The sequence below is a fragment of the Salvelinus alpinus genome, chromosome 4 (genome assembly GCF_045679555.1).
Source record: "Salvelinus alpinus chromosome 4, SLU_Salpinus.1, whole genome shotgun sequence".
Lineage (NCBI taxonomy): Eukaryota > Metazoa > Chordata > Actinopteri > Salmoniformes > Salmonidae > Salvelinus > Salvelinus alpinus.
The window spans coordinates 26548279-26565783 of NC_092089.1; the positions used below are offsets into that span (position 1 = coordinate 26548279).

Here is a 17505-nt window from a genome sequence, read left to right on the forward strand (position 1 = left end):
TGAAATAAAAATAAAACAATTTGTGTGTATTGTTGTGAATTCTTAGATACTACTGCACTGTTGGAGCTAGGAACACAAGCATTTCGCTACACCTGCAATAACATCTGCTAAACATGTGTATGTGACCAATACAATTTTATTTTATTTGATGTAAACTCTAACTGTTTTAAAATCACCATTGGCCTCATGGTGAAATCCATGAACGGTTTCCTTCCTCTCTGGCGACTGAGTTAGGAAGGATGTCTGTATATTTTGTAGTGACTGGGTGTATTGGCACACCATCCAAAGTGTAATTAATAACTTCACCATGCTTTTTATTTATACCCATCTACCAATAGGTGCCCTTCTTTGCAAGGCATTGGAAAACCTCCCTGGTCATTGTGGTTGAATCTGTTTGAAATTCACTGCTGAACTGAGTGACCTTCCAGATAATTGTATGTGTGGGGTAGAGATCAGGTAGTCATTCAGAAATCACATTTTTACTCCTGAATTTATTTAGTCTTGTCATAACAAAGGGATTGAACACTTATTGACTCAAGATATTTCAGCTTTTCATTTAAAGAAAAATACTGAACAAAAATATAAATGCAACATGCTGCAATTTCAAAGATTTTACAGAATTAAAGTTCATATAAGGGAATTGGTAATTTGAAATAAATTCATTAAGCCCTAATTATGGATTTCACATGACTGGGAATACAGATACTGTATGCATCTGTTGGTCACAGATACCTTAAATAAAAACTAGGGGCGTGGATCAGAAAACCAGTCAGTATCTGGTGTGCCCACCACTTGCCTCATGCAGCATGACACATCTCCTTCACATAGAGTTGATCAGGTTGTTGATTGTGGCCTGTGGAATGTTGTCTCACTCCTCTTCCACGGCTGTGCGAAGTTACTGGATATTGGGGGGAACTGGAACATGCTGTCGTACACGTCGATCCAGAGCATCCCAAACATGGTCAATAGATGACATGTCAGGTGAGTACGCAGGCCATGGAAGAACGGAGAAATGTTCAGCTTCCAGGAATTGTGTACAGATCCTTGCAACATGGGGCCGTGCACTATCATGCTGAAACATGAGGTGATGGCAGAGGATGAATGGCACCACAATGGGCCTCAGGATCTCATCACGGTATCTCTGTGCATTCAAATTGTCATCAATAAAATACAATTGTATTCTTCGTCCATAGCTTATGCCTGCCCATACCATAACCCCACCGCCACCATGGGGCACTCTGTTCACTAACTGGGATGTTAACAAATTTGTGAGTATGGAACATTTCTGGGATCTTTGATTTCAGCTCATGAAACATGGGACCAACACTTTATATATTGCGTTTTATATTGTTGTTCAGTGTAATTTGTAAAAATGTCTAAAAACATACTTCCACTTTGATATCATGGAGTATTGTGTATTCAATTTAATCCATTTTAAATTCAGGCTGTAACACATCAAAATGTGGAACAAGTAAAATGGTGTGAATACTGTCTGAAGGTGCTGTAGGACTATATTACTGTATATTGCTCAATTCTCACTAGACTAAACAGAGGTCCCCTATTGTTCCAGTCTTAAGGCTTTCTATAATAGATACCAGGTAAAGAGGCTCAGGAAACATATCTTAAATTCACATTAGAGACCTAAAGAAATAATACACTTCCATTTTTAATGCACTTCTGCTCAGCCAAGCCCTCATACTTGTTTCACAGTCAGCACAAAACGGGAAAGGGCTATTCTCATGTTGTACATTTCACAACTCTGTTTCCTGATTTCAGGCATTGTGTTTGTAGAAATTCCTCTCCGTGACTTGACTTTCTTTCTCTCCAGTGCTAGTGGGATACGTATATATTTGATTACCTTTAGGATGTTGCAGGCTCAACTCTTCTCTCTCGTCTCTGTCATTACAGGTAGGCCAAACTCCAGTTTTACCTATTTCTATTCACATCCACTTTTTCATTTTGGTGAAACATTCCTATTTAAGCTTTAGCATTCTTGAATCATTTGGAAATAAAGGAATTATCCATCTTTACTGTTGTAATATTGATGAGTATATGTTTATACAGTATCATAAGAGATGATTTGTTGATCCTTTGGGTAGTGACGTGTGTGACGTGTTTAAATAAAGTACAACAGAATATCAACAAGGAGCAATAGATTGCCTATTGAACCAATTAGAATACAAGTTTAAAAAAACACTTGAGATCAGAAAAAACAAACATGAAATATCCATAATATGGTTGATTTCTCTAATTTCTCTAATTGTGAACTAATATTCCTCCCATTAGGCACCTTCTCACAACAGTGGTCCATGACAGTTCCCCCTGTAGTGAATAGCACCATAGGAGGAGATGTGGTCCTACCCTGCTCCTTCACCCACCCCAAGCAACAAGACTACTCCAAAGACATCACAGTTCAGTGGATCACCAGACAATTCCATGATACGCCCTTCTTCCAATGCAAGGTGACAAATGTTACTACGGGTGGAATGAATGAATGCTCAGTTCCAGAGTCATACCAACGCTTCTCAGTCAAAGGAGACCCTAAGCAGAGGGATCTCTCTCTCCTCATCAGAGATCTGGCGGTCACAGACAATGGAGTATACTTCTGCAGAGTGGAGCTGGACTATTACTGGGGTGATGGGAAGTGGCAGACTGCCAGCGGCACACAGCTCAATATCAATGGTAAAGGTCTCACTACGTTGTCAGCAATAAAATATGTTTTATTGAGGGTCTGGTGGTCTAGGAAAATGAAACTCTTTACCAAAATGATACTCATGCAAGGTTTGTGCTTTGTCCCTAGCTAAGGCCCAGATTCTCAGCCTGTCTTGGGTAGAGGCTTCCCTCGGACCAGGCAACGGGAGCCTCAGGTGTGTAGTTGAGGGGAACCCCCCATCCACCATCACCTGGTTCTCCTCCTCTAAGGGCAACATAGACCCAGGTGTCAGCATCATAGGAACCCACCCATTTCAGTGGACCAGTTCAATCCCCTACTTCAACCAGGAAGTGTACACCTGCAGGGCAGAGAACAGCCTGGGGAGGGCAGAGAGACGGTTCCCCCCTGGACCCACTGTGCTGACCGTAGCCCTCTCTGTGTGTGGGGTCCTGCTTCTGCTGCTGCTCCTTGGCGGGGCTTTATTTAACCTGAGAAAAAGAGGTAGGTGGTCTCTGTAAGAAAATAAATACTAGTTAAGATATTATATTTTTGGTGTATTTACAGATTCATATACTATCTCTGGTCTTTTCCAAAAGGATACCTGAGATACTGCAATTCAGAAAAGATTAAGCAGCAATCTGAGTTGTGCACAGATCCTGCTATAGGTAAGGGGTCTTACTCTTTTCTAGACAATCTGAGTCTTTGAATAGTATTTCTGATCAGTAATAATCTTTCCTCGGAGTTTGAGTTGAAAGCCAGTTTAAGTTGTAAGCTATTCAGTACATTTTTTTATTTTTGTAATTTAGCGGACGCTTTATCCAGAGCGACTTACAGGAGCAATTAGGGTTAAGTGCCTTGCTCAAGGGCACATCGGCAGATGTTTTACCTAGTTTGCTCAGGGATTCGAACTGGCCCAACACTCTTAACCCGCTAGACTACCTGCTGCCTATCTCCACACATATGCTTCCCTATGTACCACTCCATCAACTTTACTTGTCTACGGCCCACTCATTGTCTGTGTATTCTACACCCTCTTCTCCCGTCTCCTTCAATCCCTGCCTGCTGTCCCAACTACACCTCTGTAGAAGTGGGCAACATAGATCGGGTCCAGTATCGAGTCTGAGCATAGCTCTTCATGTCCTCTCATTCAGTCATAAACTTTGTGCGTCACAGCAGTTTACATTTGTACATGTTACTTCCCTGTTTCTAAAGCTGTGGTCAGTGAATCCTCTATCTACGCCAATGTCTCAGAAATGGGTGAGTGGACAAGACCGTAAAGGATTTGCTGATGGTTCAGATCTGTAATGTGTCACATCGTTTATTACTGTCGTTCTCTGCACAAACAGAAAGCCCACAGTCGTTGCATAAACATGATTCACCAGAAGATGGCGACATGGAGCTAAATCTGGTATACGCAACCATTCAACTGAACACCACCACTCAATGTAAGTATTCAATTATTGCAATTTTGGGCCATGAATTCCATAGGTATACCACTAAGTACCAGAACCAGCTCAGATAAGCTTGTGAAATTGCCCTCTTTTCTTTTAAGCACCCCAAAGAAGCTCTCGTGTCCCCATACCAGATGAAGGTGAATTATTTTTTATCCTTGACATAGTGCTTTTCTTGAAAGTGACACAAGAAAGTCTAAGATTGCATAATAAAGCTGAAACACCAATGTCCTTAACACTACATAACATGATATAATGCCAACCCTTCACTCTTCATTGTCATTCCATTATTCTGATTATGCTGTCCATTGTCATTTCAGGTGTCCACTATGCTATTGTGAGGGTATGCTAGGGTGAACTGCCGAGGCACCACAGAGAGAATGCAACTCTAGAGGTATGTCATAATGAAACTGACCTCCCTCATTCTGACAGACATTTCCCAAGACACCTTCAAAAAAAATCAACGAGAGTTTGGCAGTCAGTCTTATTGCCATTGTTCACAACATTGGGACAACTTGGTAGATTTCGTTTTTATATTGTTATTCTTATGGAAGTGTTATTGTAACTGTATTGTTATTCTAATTGTCAAAAATGTTACTCAATAACAACTGTTATTGTTCTGGAGCGCCATTACATCATTATACTTCTGGGTTTCCTTTCAAAGAAGTGAAGCGTTCCTTTTAAACACACATCACATGAACCCAAAGAGGAACTCCAGTGCAGTCATTCGCCTCAACCTCCACAGAACCAGCTGATGCTATCTGGGCAAAACTTGAGTGTACCTGTGGTTGAGTGTGGTCAACCACCGGCTCTGCAAGGAACTCTGTAATCCAACTACTGAAGGGTTTTCTCATATTGGTGTATAATAATAATAATATTCATAATAATACATAGTATTTATATAGCATTTTTCAAGGACGCAAAGTCGCTTGGGTCCATGTCCATGTTCTTACCATGTGGTGCATCACTAAACGAAACTAAACGCCCCTGCAGAACCATGAAGCAGAAAGCGTGTGGTGCATCACTAAACTAAACGTCCCTGCAGAACCATGATGCAGACAGCGTGTGGTGCATCACTAAACTAAACGTCCCTGCAGAACCATGAAGCAGAAAGCGTGTGGTGCATCACTAAACTAAACGTCCCTGCAGAACCATGATTCAGAAAGCGTGTGGTGCATCACTAAACTAAACATCCCTGCAGAACCATGAAGCAGAAAGCGTGTGGTGCATCACTAAACTAAACGTCCCTGCAGAACCATGATGCAGAAAGCGTGTGGTGCATCACTAAACTAAACGTCCCTGCAGAACCATGAAGCAGAAAGCATGTGGTGCATCACTAAACTAAACGTCCCTGCAGAACCATGATGCAGAAAGCATGTGGTGCATCACTAAACTAAATGTCCCTGCAGAACCATGAAGCAGAAAGCGTGTGGTGCATCACTAAACTAAACGTCCCTGCAGAACCATGATGCAGAAAGCGTGGGGTGCATCACTAAACTAAACGTCCCTGCAGAACCATGAAGCAGAAAGCGTGTGGTGCATTTGTACATGTAAATGTATTGGTTTCCTTTGGCTGCAGTGTTTCTGATGTTCTCAAAGTGTCATGGAGGATCTAGTTCCTCTGGACCACATGCAGAGAGTAACTCATTCAGGTTCTTAAGATTGTACAGCTGATGCATAAGACTGTTTGGCTTGCCATGATAATGTCCTTTTAGGGTGTGGTTTGGTCTCCATATCTGGCTTCACTTGCTCGTATGGAGACTAGGCCTACTGGTATGCACAGCCAGAGTGTGTCTGTCTGTCTGTGTGCGCGCGAGCGCCTTTATGTGGTAATGTTTTCTAAGCACTCTTTCCCATTCTGCTCTGTAGCAGTCGCGGGACGTGGTGACAGAGAAGAGCATCCTGCCCTCGTCTCCATTGTAACAGCTGTTTATGGATGGGGGGTACCAGAAACAAAACCCTACTGCTGCAAAGCATCGAAATATGAAAAACTCCTTCCTGATGGGGTTCAGTCTTACTTCATCGCTATCCATTTTGTTATGTAGCTTGATTGACATGGGCCTAACATTTGTGCTTAGTTGGTTATTTTTGGTAAGTGTCTGTGGGTGCCTATGAACAGTGGGTTAACTGCCTTGTTCAGGGGCAGAACGACATAATGATGTTTAAAGCATGAAGATGTAAATAATACACTACACTGAATCTATTTTAGCATGGCCTGGGGTAGTCCCATTAGTGCAGTCCCCTTGGGATAGGATAGTGAGCCTATAGTTTAACACCTGTTGACACCACATGGTTACCAATTCAACCGCAAAACCTACATTAGGTCTGACCATATAGTAATGTGAGCTTCTTGCTTGCTTGTGCAATGTGGGTGGAATTTTTTTTCAATTAACCTGGGACAAATACAATTCAGCTGTGATATAGTACGAGGTCGAATAGGTATGGGTCTATGGTGCAGGCTACAGTGATATAGGGCCTAAAATGTCATTAACAATAGTAGGCATAAGTTTGATGAACTTCAAACATATTCAGATTGATAGCCACATGCTTAATCAACTTCTACAGATCAACTTCAACCATCATGTGAACACTATTTATGTGGAGACTGTAAGTGCTTCATTATTTACATCCATAACACAGCGGTGACGCTGCCAGTAGCGTGAAATGAGACCCAATCGTGCGGGAGTGATTTGCGGACAATACGTGTTTTGATAGCACTTTCTCTTCCAGTCAGTCATTTTATGTCCATGGGCGAGTTTGTTTTTCTTTACCCGGTGTCTAACACATTTTAGTCCATTCCATTGGTCCTTAAATAAATTCACCACTCACCTGGGGCCATGCAAAACGAACTGGCCCATCGAGTAAAAGCAACATTGTAGCTGTTGAAGTTGAAAATTGCTACTGTTTCCTGGAAACCCCACCCCAACTGAATCTCACCCTCAATGAAGTAGGGTTACCACAGCCGCAAAGTCTAAATTGGCTATCGTAAAAATGTATCGTAAAATAACCTGCAATTGTGCTTTTTGGTCTTAATTTAAGGTTACGGTTAGGCATAAGGTTAGGATTAGGTTTAAAATCACATTTTAAGAAGATTTGTAGAAACAGGCGGGGTTTATGACTTTGTGGCTGTGGTAACTAGTAACGACAATGACGTAGACGAAGCACAGTAGTAGCAGCCGCCTGTGATTCCTGGGCCACAATAAACTAGTCTAGACAATTTACACTGTATTTAATTTATTTATACATATCAAAATGTCTCATACTGTTGTTACTACCACCACCACGACGACATCGTCTTCAGGCGAAGGTTTCTTGAATTTGGGCTATACTCGCTCTGTACAAGGATTACTGAAAATCGCCCAATTGGTAAGAGCTTTTGATCAGATATGTAGACTGATGTTCTGCACAGAATTATACAATTTTTTGTACGTTTTTATTTTCAATGTTGGGATTGGGTTGTATTTTATATTGCTTACTGTCTGCTGTCTTCGTGATCTTTAATCCAAAATGTGGAGAATGCACTCAAAAGTTGAGGATAAAGGGGAGCGAGGTGCGTAACAGAAACTAAAGTTTTCATTCGTATGCTACCAGCAGTAGTGGAAAAAGTACCCAATTGTTGTAAAAGTAGATACCTTAATAGAAAATGACTCAAGTAAAAGTGAAATTCACCCGGTAAAATATTGTTTGAGTAAAAGTGTAAAAGTATTTGGTTTAAACTATTGTAGCGACCCGCACAGACAGCTGTGTGTTATGTGTTAGGCTAGTAGGTGGTTGTGTTCGCGGGGTCCGACATGTCAGTCAACCTGCTATCTGCCAATCACGGGAATGCCTGGAATGTTCTGATGCCGGGCATCCTGGTGGTTGGCGGAGTGGCGTGGAGGGGGGTTGGGCAGGGGGATGGAGCATTGGAAGTTAAGACCAGGTTTTGCCTTTGTTCTCTCTCTTACGTCTGGGCTCCACAAGAGAAGGTCACGATTGGCTTGTGTGTTATCTTTCACTTATTTGGCGTGGGCTACGGCCAAACAGTAGCCTGTGTAAAGTTGGTTTAATAAACCGTCCATTCGTAAACTCAATCCTCTGTCTGGACAGTTGTTCTTTTATGATCTAGTCAGGTCATTACATTGGTGTCAGAAGTAAAAACGTGGATAAAAGTTAGCCAGCTAGCTAGCTGACTTCTGTGGCTAGCTACCGTAGGTGAGAACGGGGGTTGAAAATGCTTCGAGGGAATCCGAAAGTGAAGGTGGAGGTAGGGAAAGATTATGGCCAAAGAGATACGTGTGAATGGACGTCAGAGGTTCTGGCTGAGGAGATCGCCAGGGCGTCGGAGCGCAGAGGCCGCTTGAGGGAGGACGCTAGAGTGATGGCGGCTGAAGCGGGCATGAGCGCCTCGTCGACTGTGTTTCGCGCGGATTCTGGTGGGCGGGCCGAAGTGGTGACGTCGACGCGGCGGGACGAGGAATCTGGGGCTCAGGATGTAAACAAACATGGCGGCGCCCAGTTCCCGGCTGCGTCCGTATCTGTTAAGACCCCGAAGTATTCCGGTAAGGCGGATTGGGAAGCTTTTCATGCTCAGTTTGAACTGTTAGCTCATTTTAGGGGGTGGTCGGATGAAGAAAGGGCACTGCAGTTGGCTTTATGCCTCACGGATGAAGCTCTGTCCTGTTTGATATTGATTAGCCCCGAGGACAGACATGATTATGGCGCTTTAGTGGGAGCACTGAGGAGGCGCTATGGACAGTGTGTACAGCCCGGGCTACTGCGCTCCGAACTGAGTAATAGACGCAGGCAGCCAGGAGAGCCTCTACGGGTGTTAGCTAATGACATTGAGAGCCTCTCTCGGCGGGCATATGCTCACATGCCCCCCTCCGTGCAGAGCGAGCTAGCACGGGACCAGTTCATACAGGCGCTCTCTCCTACGGAGCTGCGCATACAGACCCAGCTGGCTCATCCTGAGTCATTGCAGATAGCCTTGGAGATGGCTTTGGAGAGGGAGCTGGTGTGGGCTGGGACTTCAGCTGGGGCTTTGGTGGGGGTGCAGGGAGACACACCCTCTGTGCGAGCTGGGGGGCAGAGCAGCCCGGAGCCGGAAAAGCCTGCATGGGTGGCTGAAATGACAGAACTCATTCGTGCTGTGTCGCTACAGGCGGCACAAAACACACACCCTGGTCCCAGGGTCTGCTGGGGTTGTGGCCAGCCAGGCCATCTGCGCCGAAATTGCCCCATGTCCCCCAGAGCTCAGGGAAACGGCTCGGGGTCCGCATAGACCGGGTAGTGCGGACCCCTGGCTTTCTATCCCAACCACCATCATCTTCAGGGGGAGCCCACCGGCACAAACGGGGAAGCAAGGCTCCACTTCCCCCAGAAGCAGACGAGAGCAAGCGAATGGAGCCTGTTGTTGTGGTGGGCCGGACCTGTGTTGGGGACTTTTGTCATGTCCCTGTCACTGTGGAGGGTGTGCCCTGCTCCGCCCTGGTGGACACTGGGTCCACAGTAACCCTGGTGAGGCCAGATATTGTGCCAGGTTGGACTCAGTGTGAGCCTACAACTGTGCAGCTCCGCACAGTCACAGGTGAGCTGGCACCCATGAAAGGGAAGGGAATAATGACTCTGACAGTAGGGGGCAGGACTGTGCGTCATCCTGTGTGGGTGGCGGCTGTGCAGGACCCTTGTATCCTGGGGTTGGACTTTCTTAGGAGCACAGGCTGCCAGTTAGACCTAAATAGGGGCACACTGAGCTTCCAGGGAGGGCCGGAAGTCACCATGGCCCCCCCTAATGTCACATTCACTCAACCCAACAAACCCTTTACTCCAACAGTTAAAGCAGCAGAGACTCATGGCTGCCCCCCCTCCCCCACAGCTGTGTGTGACTTTTCCCCAGCCCCCCTGTCACCTACTGCGGTGTGTTACATTCCCCCAGCTACCTCCATGACACAGCCCTCTGTGAGCCCAGGCCGCGCCCCCCCAGCCCAGCTACCCCAGATGGGAGAGGAGAGGACACTGTCTGCAGTGAGGGAGATATGGGGGAGGAACTGTGTTGGTCTTGACCCCGAGCAGCAGGAACGGTTGTGGCAGTTGCTGTTTGAATTCAGAGACAGCTTTGCGCTGAGTGAGGAAGAGGTGGGTCAGACTCATCTGGTGCAGCATGAGATCGACACAGGTGATGCTCGACCCATCAAGATGCGTCCCCGCCGTATCCCGCTGGCACGCCAGGAGGCGGCAGACAAGGCTGTGTTGGAGATGCAGCGGGCAGACTTCATTGAGCCCTCAGACAGCCCCTGGGCGGCGCCAGTCGTCATGGTTCCGAAGAAGGGGGGCAAGCTGAGGTTCTGTGCGGACTACAGGCGGCTGAATGAGGTAACCAGGAAGGACTCATACCCCATACCACGTATCGATGAGTCGCTGGACCTGGTTAGGGGGTCCTCCTGGTTCTCCTCACTAGACCTCCGCAGTGGCTACTGGCAGGTGCCCCTCTCCCCAGAGGCCAGAGCCAAAACTGCATTCTCCACTAACAGAGGACACTGGCAGTTCAAGGTCCTGTGCTTTGGCCTGTGCAACGCTCCAGCTACTTTTGAGCGTTTGATGGACAGGGTGCTGGATGGCATCCCCAGACAGCAGTGTCTGGTATACCTCGATGACATCCTGGCCCATGGCAGCTCCTTCCAGTCAGCCCTGGGGGCGCTACGGCGTGTGCTGGAGAGGGTGGCTGCCGCAGGTCTGAAGCTCCACCCCGAGAAGTGCCACTTCATGAGGAGAGAGGTGTCCTTCTTGGGCCACCGAGTGGGGAAGGAGGGGATCAGCACCATGGAGGACAAGGTAGGGGCTGTCAGAGACTGGCCCACCCCCACCGACCAGCGTCAGCTGAAGAGCTTCCTTGGCCTGGCCTCGTACTACAGGAGGTTTGTACGGGGCTTCTCAAGCGTTGCTGCTCCACTGAACCGCCTGCTGCCGAAGGACAAAGCTTTCACTTGGACAGTGGAGTGTGAGGAGGCGTTCAACACCCTCAAACGTGCACTGATCGAGGCCCCCGTGCTCGCCCCCCCTGACCTCACCTTGCCCTTTATCCTGGACACAGACGCGAGCAATGTGGGCATGGGTGGGGTGCTGGCCCAGGTGGGGCCAGCGGGGGAGAGAGTGGTGGCGTACTTCAGCAAAACATTTGACAAACATGAGCGCCGCTACTGTGTCACCCGGCGGGAGCTCTTGGCTGTTGTGGCTTCCGTCAAACACTTCAAGTACTACCTGGGTGGTCTGCCCTTTACTGTAAGGACTGACCACTCTGCTCTCCAGTGGCTCATGTCTTTCAGAGAGCCAGAGGGGCAGGTGGCACGCTGGTTGGAGGAGCTTCAGCCGTATGACTTCACAGTGGTGCACAGGGCAGGGGCACGCCACTCCAACGCCGACGCCATGTCCCGTCGGCCCTGTACTGCAGACGGCTGCCGCCACTGCGAACGGAGAGAGGGACGGGAGAGAGATCCGCACCCCTGCGGAGATGGCGTTTGGTCGGCCCCTGGATAGCCCTCATGTTCCCCCGGGGCCGGAGTATGCCCGGAGACTCCAGGACCGCCTGGAGACAGCCCACACCTTCGCCAGAGAGCAGCTGGTGAATGCAGGTGTGAGGCAGAAGAGGAACTATGACGTGCACACCCGGGGAAGGCACTTTGTGGCTGGGGAGCTGGTCTGGGTCTACAGCCCGCTAAGGAAAAAGGGCAGATGCCCCAAGTTGGACAGTCACTGGGTGGGACCCTGCAGTGTCCTGGAGAGGGTAGGGGAGGTTGTTTACCGGGTGCAGCTTCCTCCCAGGGGGAGAAAGGTGGCACTGCACCGGGACAGGTTAGCCCCATACAGAGGGGCCTCTTCTCCCCAAACCCCAGGAACCCCCACAATTCCCCTCTCTGGCAATGCCATTCTCCAGGCACCCACCCCCAGGTGCCGCAGACAAGGCTCCAGACAGCCCACTCCCCCTGGCTCCCCCCCTGTGTCACCGCGTGGTTCCCCAGAGCCACGGACTGTATTACCCGTTCCCGCTTCCTTGTCCCCCATATCCCTGCCTTCATCCCCTGGTTCCCAGAGGGGCACTCTGCGACCATCACGGCCACGCAGGCAAAGGAGACCTCCGGGTCGCTTCAGAGACTTTGTTTGTTCCCTCGGGGACGAGGGACTTTGTGGTGGGGGGGCTGTGTAGCGACCCGCACAGACAGCTGTGTGTTATGTGTTAGGCTAGTAGGTGGTTGTGTTCGCGGGGTCCGACATGTCAGTCAACCTGCTATCTGCCAATCACGGGAATGCCTGGAATGTTCTGATGCCGGGCATCCTGGTGGTTGGCGGAGTGGCGTGGAGGGGGGTTGGGCAGGGGGATGGAGCATTGGAAGTTAAGACCAGGTTTTGCCTTTGTTCTCTCTCTTACGTCTGGGCTCCACAAGAGAAGGTCACGATTGGCTTGTGTGTTATCTTTCACTTATTTGGCGTGGGCTACGGCCAAACAGTAGCCTGTGTAAAGTTGGTTTAATAAACCGTCCATTCGTAAACTCAATCCTCTGTCTGGACAGTTGTTCTTTTATGATCTAGTCAGGTCATTACACTATACTTAAGTATCAAAAGTAAATGTAATTGCTAAAATATACTTTAGTATCAAAAATAAAAGTCTAAATAATTTCAAATTCCTTATATTAAGCAATCCACACGGCATCATTTTCATATTTTCTTTATTTACTGATAGCCAGGGGCATGCGCTAACACTCAGACATCATTTATAAACGAGGCATGTGTTGAGTCAAGTCCGCCAGATCAGAGGCCATGGGGATGACCAGGGATGTTCTCTTGATAAGTGTGTGAATTAGACAATTTTCCTGCCCTGCTAAGCATTCAAAATGTAACGAGTACTTTTGGGTGTCAGGGAAAATGTATGGAGTAAAAAGTACATTATTTTCTTTAGGAATGTAGTGACGTAAAAGTAAAAGCTGTCAAAAATATAAATACTAAAGTACAGATACCCCAAAAAACTACTTAAGTAGTACTTTAAAGTATTTTTACTTAAGTACTTTACACCACTGTCTACTAGGTGGCTTTCTCTGACGGTTAGGCTACGACTAGGCTACTACACAAAACATTAACATGCAAATATGAATTAGGCTAATACTAGTGGAAACCAATAGCCTTTATAACATGAATTAGGCTAATACTAGTAGAAACCAATAGCCTTTATAACATGAATTAGGCTAATACTAGTGGAAACCAATAGCCTTTATAACACGAATTAGGCTAATACTAGTGGAAACCAATAGCCTTTATAACATGAATTAGGCTAATACTAGTGGAAACCAATAGCCTTTATAACAGGAATTAGGCTAATACTAGTGGAAACCAATAGCCTTTATAACAGGAATTAGGCTAATACTAGTGGAAACCAATAGCCTTTATAACAGGAATTAGGCTAATACTAGTAGAAACCAATAGCCTTTATAACATGAATTAGGCTAATACTAGTGGAAACCAATAGCCTTTATAACAGGAATTAGGCCTATACCAGTGGAAACCAATAGCCTTTATAACAGGAATTATGGTTAATACTAGTGGAAACCAATAGCCTTTATAACAGGAATTAGGCCTATACCAGTGGAAACAAATAGCCTTTATAACAGGAATTATGGTTAATACTAGTGGAAACCAATAGCCTTTATAACAGGAATTATGGTTAATACTAGTGGAAACCAATAACAGGAATTAGGCTAATACTAGTGGAAACCAATAGCCTTTATAACAGGAATTAGGCCTATACCAGTGGAAACCAATAGCCTATATAAAAACTACAAGTTTAGTGGAATACTAAAATATATTTAAATGACTGAGACAATCTACACTGGGAGCCCCCCCCCCCCCCCCCCACCCCCCCAGTGTTTGAAATAGTGGAAATCTTGGCAGATTAGAATTCTGTTGTTGTTGATTTCTGTAATGCAGGAACTTGTCCCACTGTGTATGGTGATGTCATATTGCTGTCTACCTTCAAATAAATGAATGCTTATCATCATCTCTCAGAATGTCCGAATTTTGTCATTAATGACACTTTATTACACCTTCATAACAAAGGTTGTGAAATCAGGGCTTCAGGGAAATCAGGGAAATCACACGAATGTTGTCTGTTCTCCCCTCTTTATATCTGTGTTTGTCACAGTAGAATACAGTGGTTTGCATCTTAATCTTCACTACTTTTCTGTTACAGGCTTGCTTATTTATAGTCATCATCACAGGAATGATGGTGGTGTTTCAGAGGAAAAATGGAGGAAGCTGGTTATGGGTGTTATTTCCTGTTTACAGAAGTGTTTAGTGACTAATGACTTTCAGCCTCTCCCTTGTGGCTTAATAATGTCAATGTTATTCCATATACCCTGCAACTGCCCTACAATATGAAGCAATAAAGCATGTTTAACGGCATGTGAACGGGAAAATTGTGAACCTTGAACATCAGCCATGTGAGAGCTGGATTGTGTTGAAAACTAGATTCTGGACCAACCTACTGTTACCAGAATTTTAATTTTAATTTTATTTCACCTTTATTTAACCAGGTAAGCTAGTTGAGAACAAGTTCTCATTTACAACTGCGACCTGGACAAGATAAAGCAAAGCAGTGCGACACAAACAACAACACAGAGTTACACATGGAATAAACAAGAGTACAGTCAATAACACAATAGAAAAAATAAAGTCTATATACAGTGTGTGCAAATGGTGTGAGGAGGTAGGCAATAAATAGGCCAGAGTAGCGAAGTAATTACAATTTAGCAGATTAACACTGGAGTGATAAATGAGCAGATGATGATGTGCAAGTAGAGATACTGGTGTGCAAAAGGGCAGAAAAGTAAATCAAAACAATATGGGGATGAGGTAGGTAGATTGGGTGGGCTATTTACAGATGGACTATGTATAGCTGCAGCAATCGGTTAGCTTCTCAGATAGCTGATGTTTAAAGTTAGTGAGGGAAATATAAGTCTCCAGCTTCAGTGATTTTTGCAATCCGTTCCAGTCACTGGCAGCAGAGAACTGGAAGGAAAGGCGGCCAAATGAGGTGTTGGCTTTGGGGATGACCAGTGAGATATACCTGCTGGAGCGCGTGCTACGGGTGGGTGTTGTTATCGTGACCAGTGTGCTGAGATAAGGCAAAGCTTTACCTAGCATAGACTTATAGATGACCTGGAGCCAGTGTGTCTAGCGGCGAATATGTAGCGAGGGCCAGCCGACTAGAGCATACAGGTCGTAGTGGTGGGTGGTATAAGGGGCTTTGGTAACAAAACGGATGGCATTGTGATAGACTGCATCCAGTTTGCTGAGTAGAGTATTGGAAGCTATTTTGTAGATGACGTCGAGGATCGGTAGGATAGTCAGTTTTACTAGGGTAAGTTTGGCAGCGTGAGTGAAGGAGGCTTTTTTGCGAAATAGAAAGGCAATTCTAGGTTTGATTTTGGATTGGAGATGTTTAATATGAGTCTGGAAGGAGAGTTTACAGTCTAGCCAGACACCTAGGTATTTGTAGTTGTCCATATATTCTAGGCCAGAACCGTCCAGGGTAGTGATGCTAGTCGGGCGGGCGGGTGTGGGCAGCGAACGGTTGAAAAGCATGCATTTGGTTTTACTAGCGTTTAAGAGCAGTTGGAGGCCACGGAAGGAGTGTTATATGGCATTGAAGCTCGTTTGGAAGTTAGTTAACACAGTGTCCAAAGAAGGGCCAGATGTATACAGAATGGTGTCGTCTGCGTACACGTGGATCAGGGAATCACCCGCAGCAAGAGAGATATCATTGATATATACAGAGAAAAGAGTCGGCCCGAGAATTGAACCCTGTGGTACACTCATAGAGATTGCCAGAGGTTCGGACAACAGGCCCTCCGATTTGACACACTGAACTCTGTCTGCGAAGTAGTTGGTGAACCAGGCGAGGCAGTCATTTGAGAAACCAGGGCTGTTGAGTCTGCCGATAAGAATAAGGTGATTGACAGAGTCGAAAGCCTTGGCCAGGTCGATGAAGACGGCTGCACAGTACTGTCTTTTATCGATGGCGGTTATGATATCGTTTAGTACCTTGAGCGTGGCTGAGGTGCACCCGTGACCAGCTCGGAAACCGGATTGCACAGCAGAGAAGGTACGGTGGGATTCTAAATGGTCAGTGATCTGTTTATTAACTTGGCTTTCGAAGACTTCAGAGAGGCAGGGCAGGATGGATATAGGTCTATAACAGTTTGGGTCTAGAGTGTCACCCCCTTTGAAGAGGGGGATGACCGCGGCAGCTTTCCAATCTTTAGGGATCTCGGACGATACGAAAGAGAGGTTGAACAGACTGGTAATAGGGGTTGCAACAATGGCGGTGGATAATTTTAGAAAGAGAGGGACCAGATTGTCTAGCCTAACTGATTTGTACGGGTCCAGGTTTTGCAGCTCTTTCAGAACATCTGCTACCTGGATTTGGGTGAAGGAGAAGCTGGCGAGGCTCGGGCAAGTAGCTGCGGGGGGAGAGCTGCTGGACATGGTTGGGGTAGCCAGGAGGAAAGCATGGCCAGCAGTAGAGAAATGCTTATTGAAATTTTTGATTATCATGGATTTATCGGTGGTGACCGTGTTACCTAGCCTCAGTGCAGTGGGCAGCTGGGAGGAGGGGCTCTTGTTCTCCATGGACTTTACAGTGTCCCAAAAGTTTTTAGAGTTAGAGCTACAGGATGTAAATTTCTGTTTGAAAAAGCTAGCCTTTGTTTTCCTGACTGACTGCGTGTATTGGTTCCTGACTTCCCTGAACAGTTGCGTATCGCGGGGACTATTCGATGCTATTGCAGTCCGCTATTGCAGACTAAGATACATTTTTAACACAGGAGTTGCAGTGTTGATATGGTGCCAAAATGCTCCACGATTGGAATCATACTGGGACATGGAAACAAATAGTTATTTATCTGTGTGTTTGCAGGTAGCCCTCCTGATTGCGTTCCTGTGTGTACACTGTGCACGAGGTTGGACTGATTTCTCAGCCTTTCGGTACTTTGAGGTGGTGACGCTATGGTTCCTCATAGCCTTCCTCATCTTCTACCTCATGTATGTGTTCAGACTGCAGAGTAAGATCCCCTGCATCAACTGGACAATGACGGTGAGTGGCCCTGCAAATGACACACGCCTATACACACACACACATTTACATTTTTTACATTTGAGTTATTTAGCAGACTCTCTTATCCAGAGAGACTTACAGTAGTGTGCATAATCTTTTCAAACTTTTTTTGTACTTTTTCCACAGACACGCATTCCAACACTTAATCTATACCGTTCATTGTTTCAGGAGTTACTGCATTATGGCGTTGGGACCATCCTGGTCTTCATTGCCTCTATTGTTGCAGCTGTTAAGAGTGGAGGTGTGTCTGAACTAGAAGC

General features: G+C 46.2%; 1 protein-coding gene across 3 annotated transcripts; it reads left to right on the top strand.

The window, feature by feature from the left end:
- The first annotated feature begins 1779 nt into the window (after positions 1–1779).
- Positions 1780–17186, top strand: siglec15l (sialic acid binding Ig-like lectin 15, like). 3 transcript variants are annotated; one of them, XM_071396315.1, is made up of 10 exons: positions 1780–1908; positions 2287–2682; positions 2801–3154; positions 3250–3318; positions 3866–3910; positions 4000–4098; positions 4206–4244; positions 4425–4498; positions 5974–6195; positions 17048–17186. In XM_071396315.1, the coding sequence occupies exons 1-8, from the start codon at positions 1866–1868 to the stop codon at positions 4454–4456; spliced, it is 1077 nt and encodes a 358-aa protein (XP_071252416.1). In that variant the 5' UTR covers positions 1780–1865; the 3' UTR covers positions 4457–4498; positions 5974–6195; positions 17048–17186. The 3 variants fall into 3 exon arrangements, with proteins under 3 accessions (XP_071252416.1, XP_071252417.1, XP_071252418.1); XM_071396316.1 differs by having other exon boundaries at positions 5977–6195; XM_071396317.1 differs by lacking the exon at positions 3866–3910.
- The last annotated feature ends 319 nt before the right edge of the window (positions 17187–17505 follow it).

What these genes read in the sequence shown, in the direction of transcription:
- siglec15l (XM_071396315.1), top strand. Translation starts at nt 1,866, where the DNA reads ATGTTGCAGGCTCAACTCTTCTCTCTCGTCTCTGTCATTACAG. An exon ending in CACACAGCTCAATATCAATG is followed by an intron (nt 2,683 to 2,800) that starts GTAAAGGTCTCA and finishes CTTTGTCCCTAG; the next exon opens with CTAAGGCCCAGATTCTCAGC. An exon ending in ATTTAACCTGAGAAAAAGAG is followed by an intron (nt 3,155 to 3,249) that starts GTAGGTGGTCTC and finishes CTTTTCCAAAAG; the next exon opens with GATACCTGAGATACTGCAAT.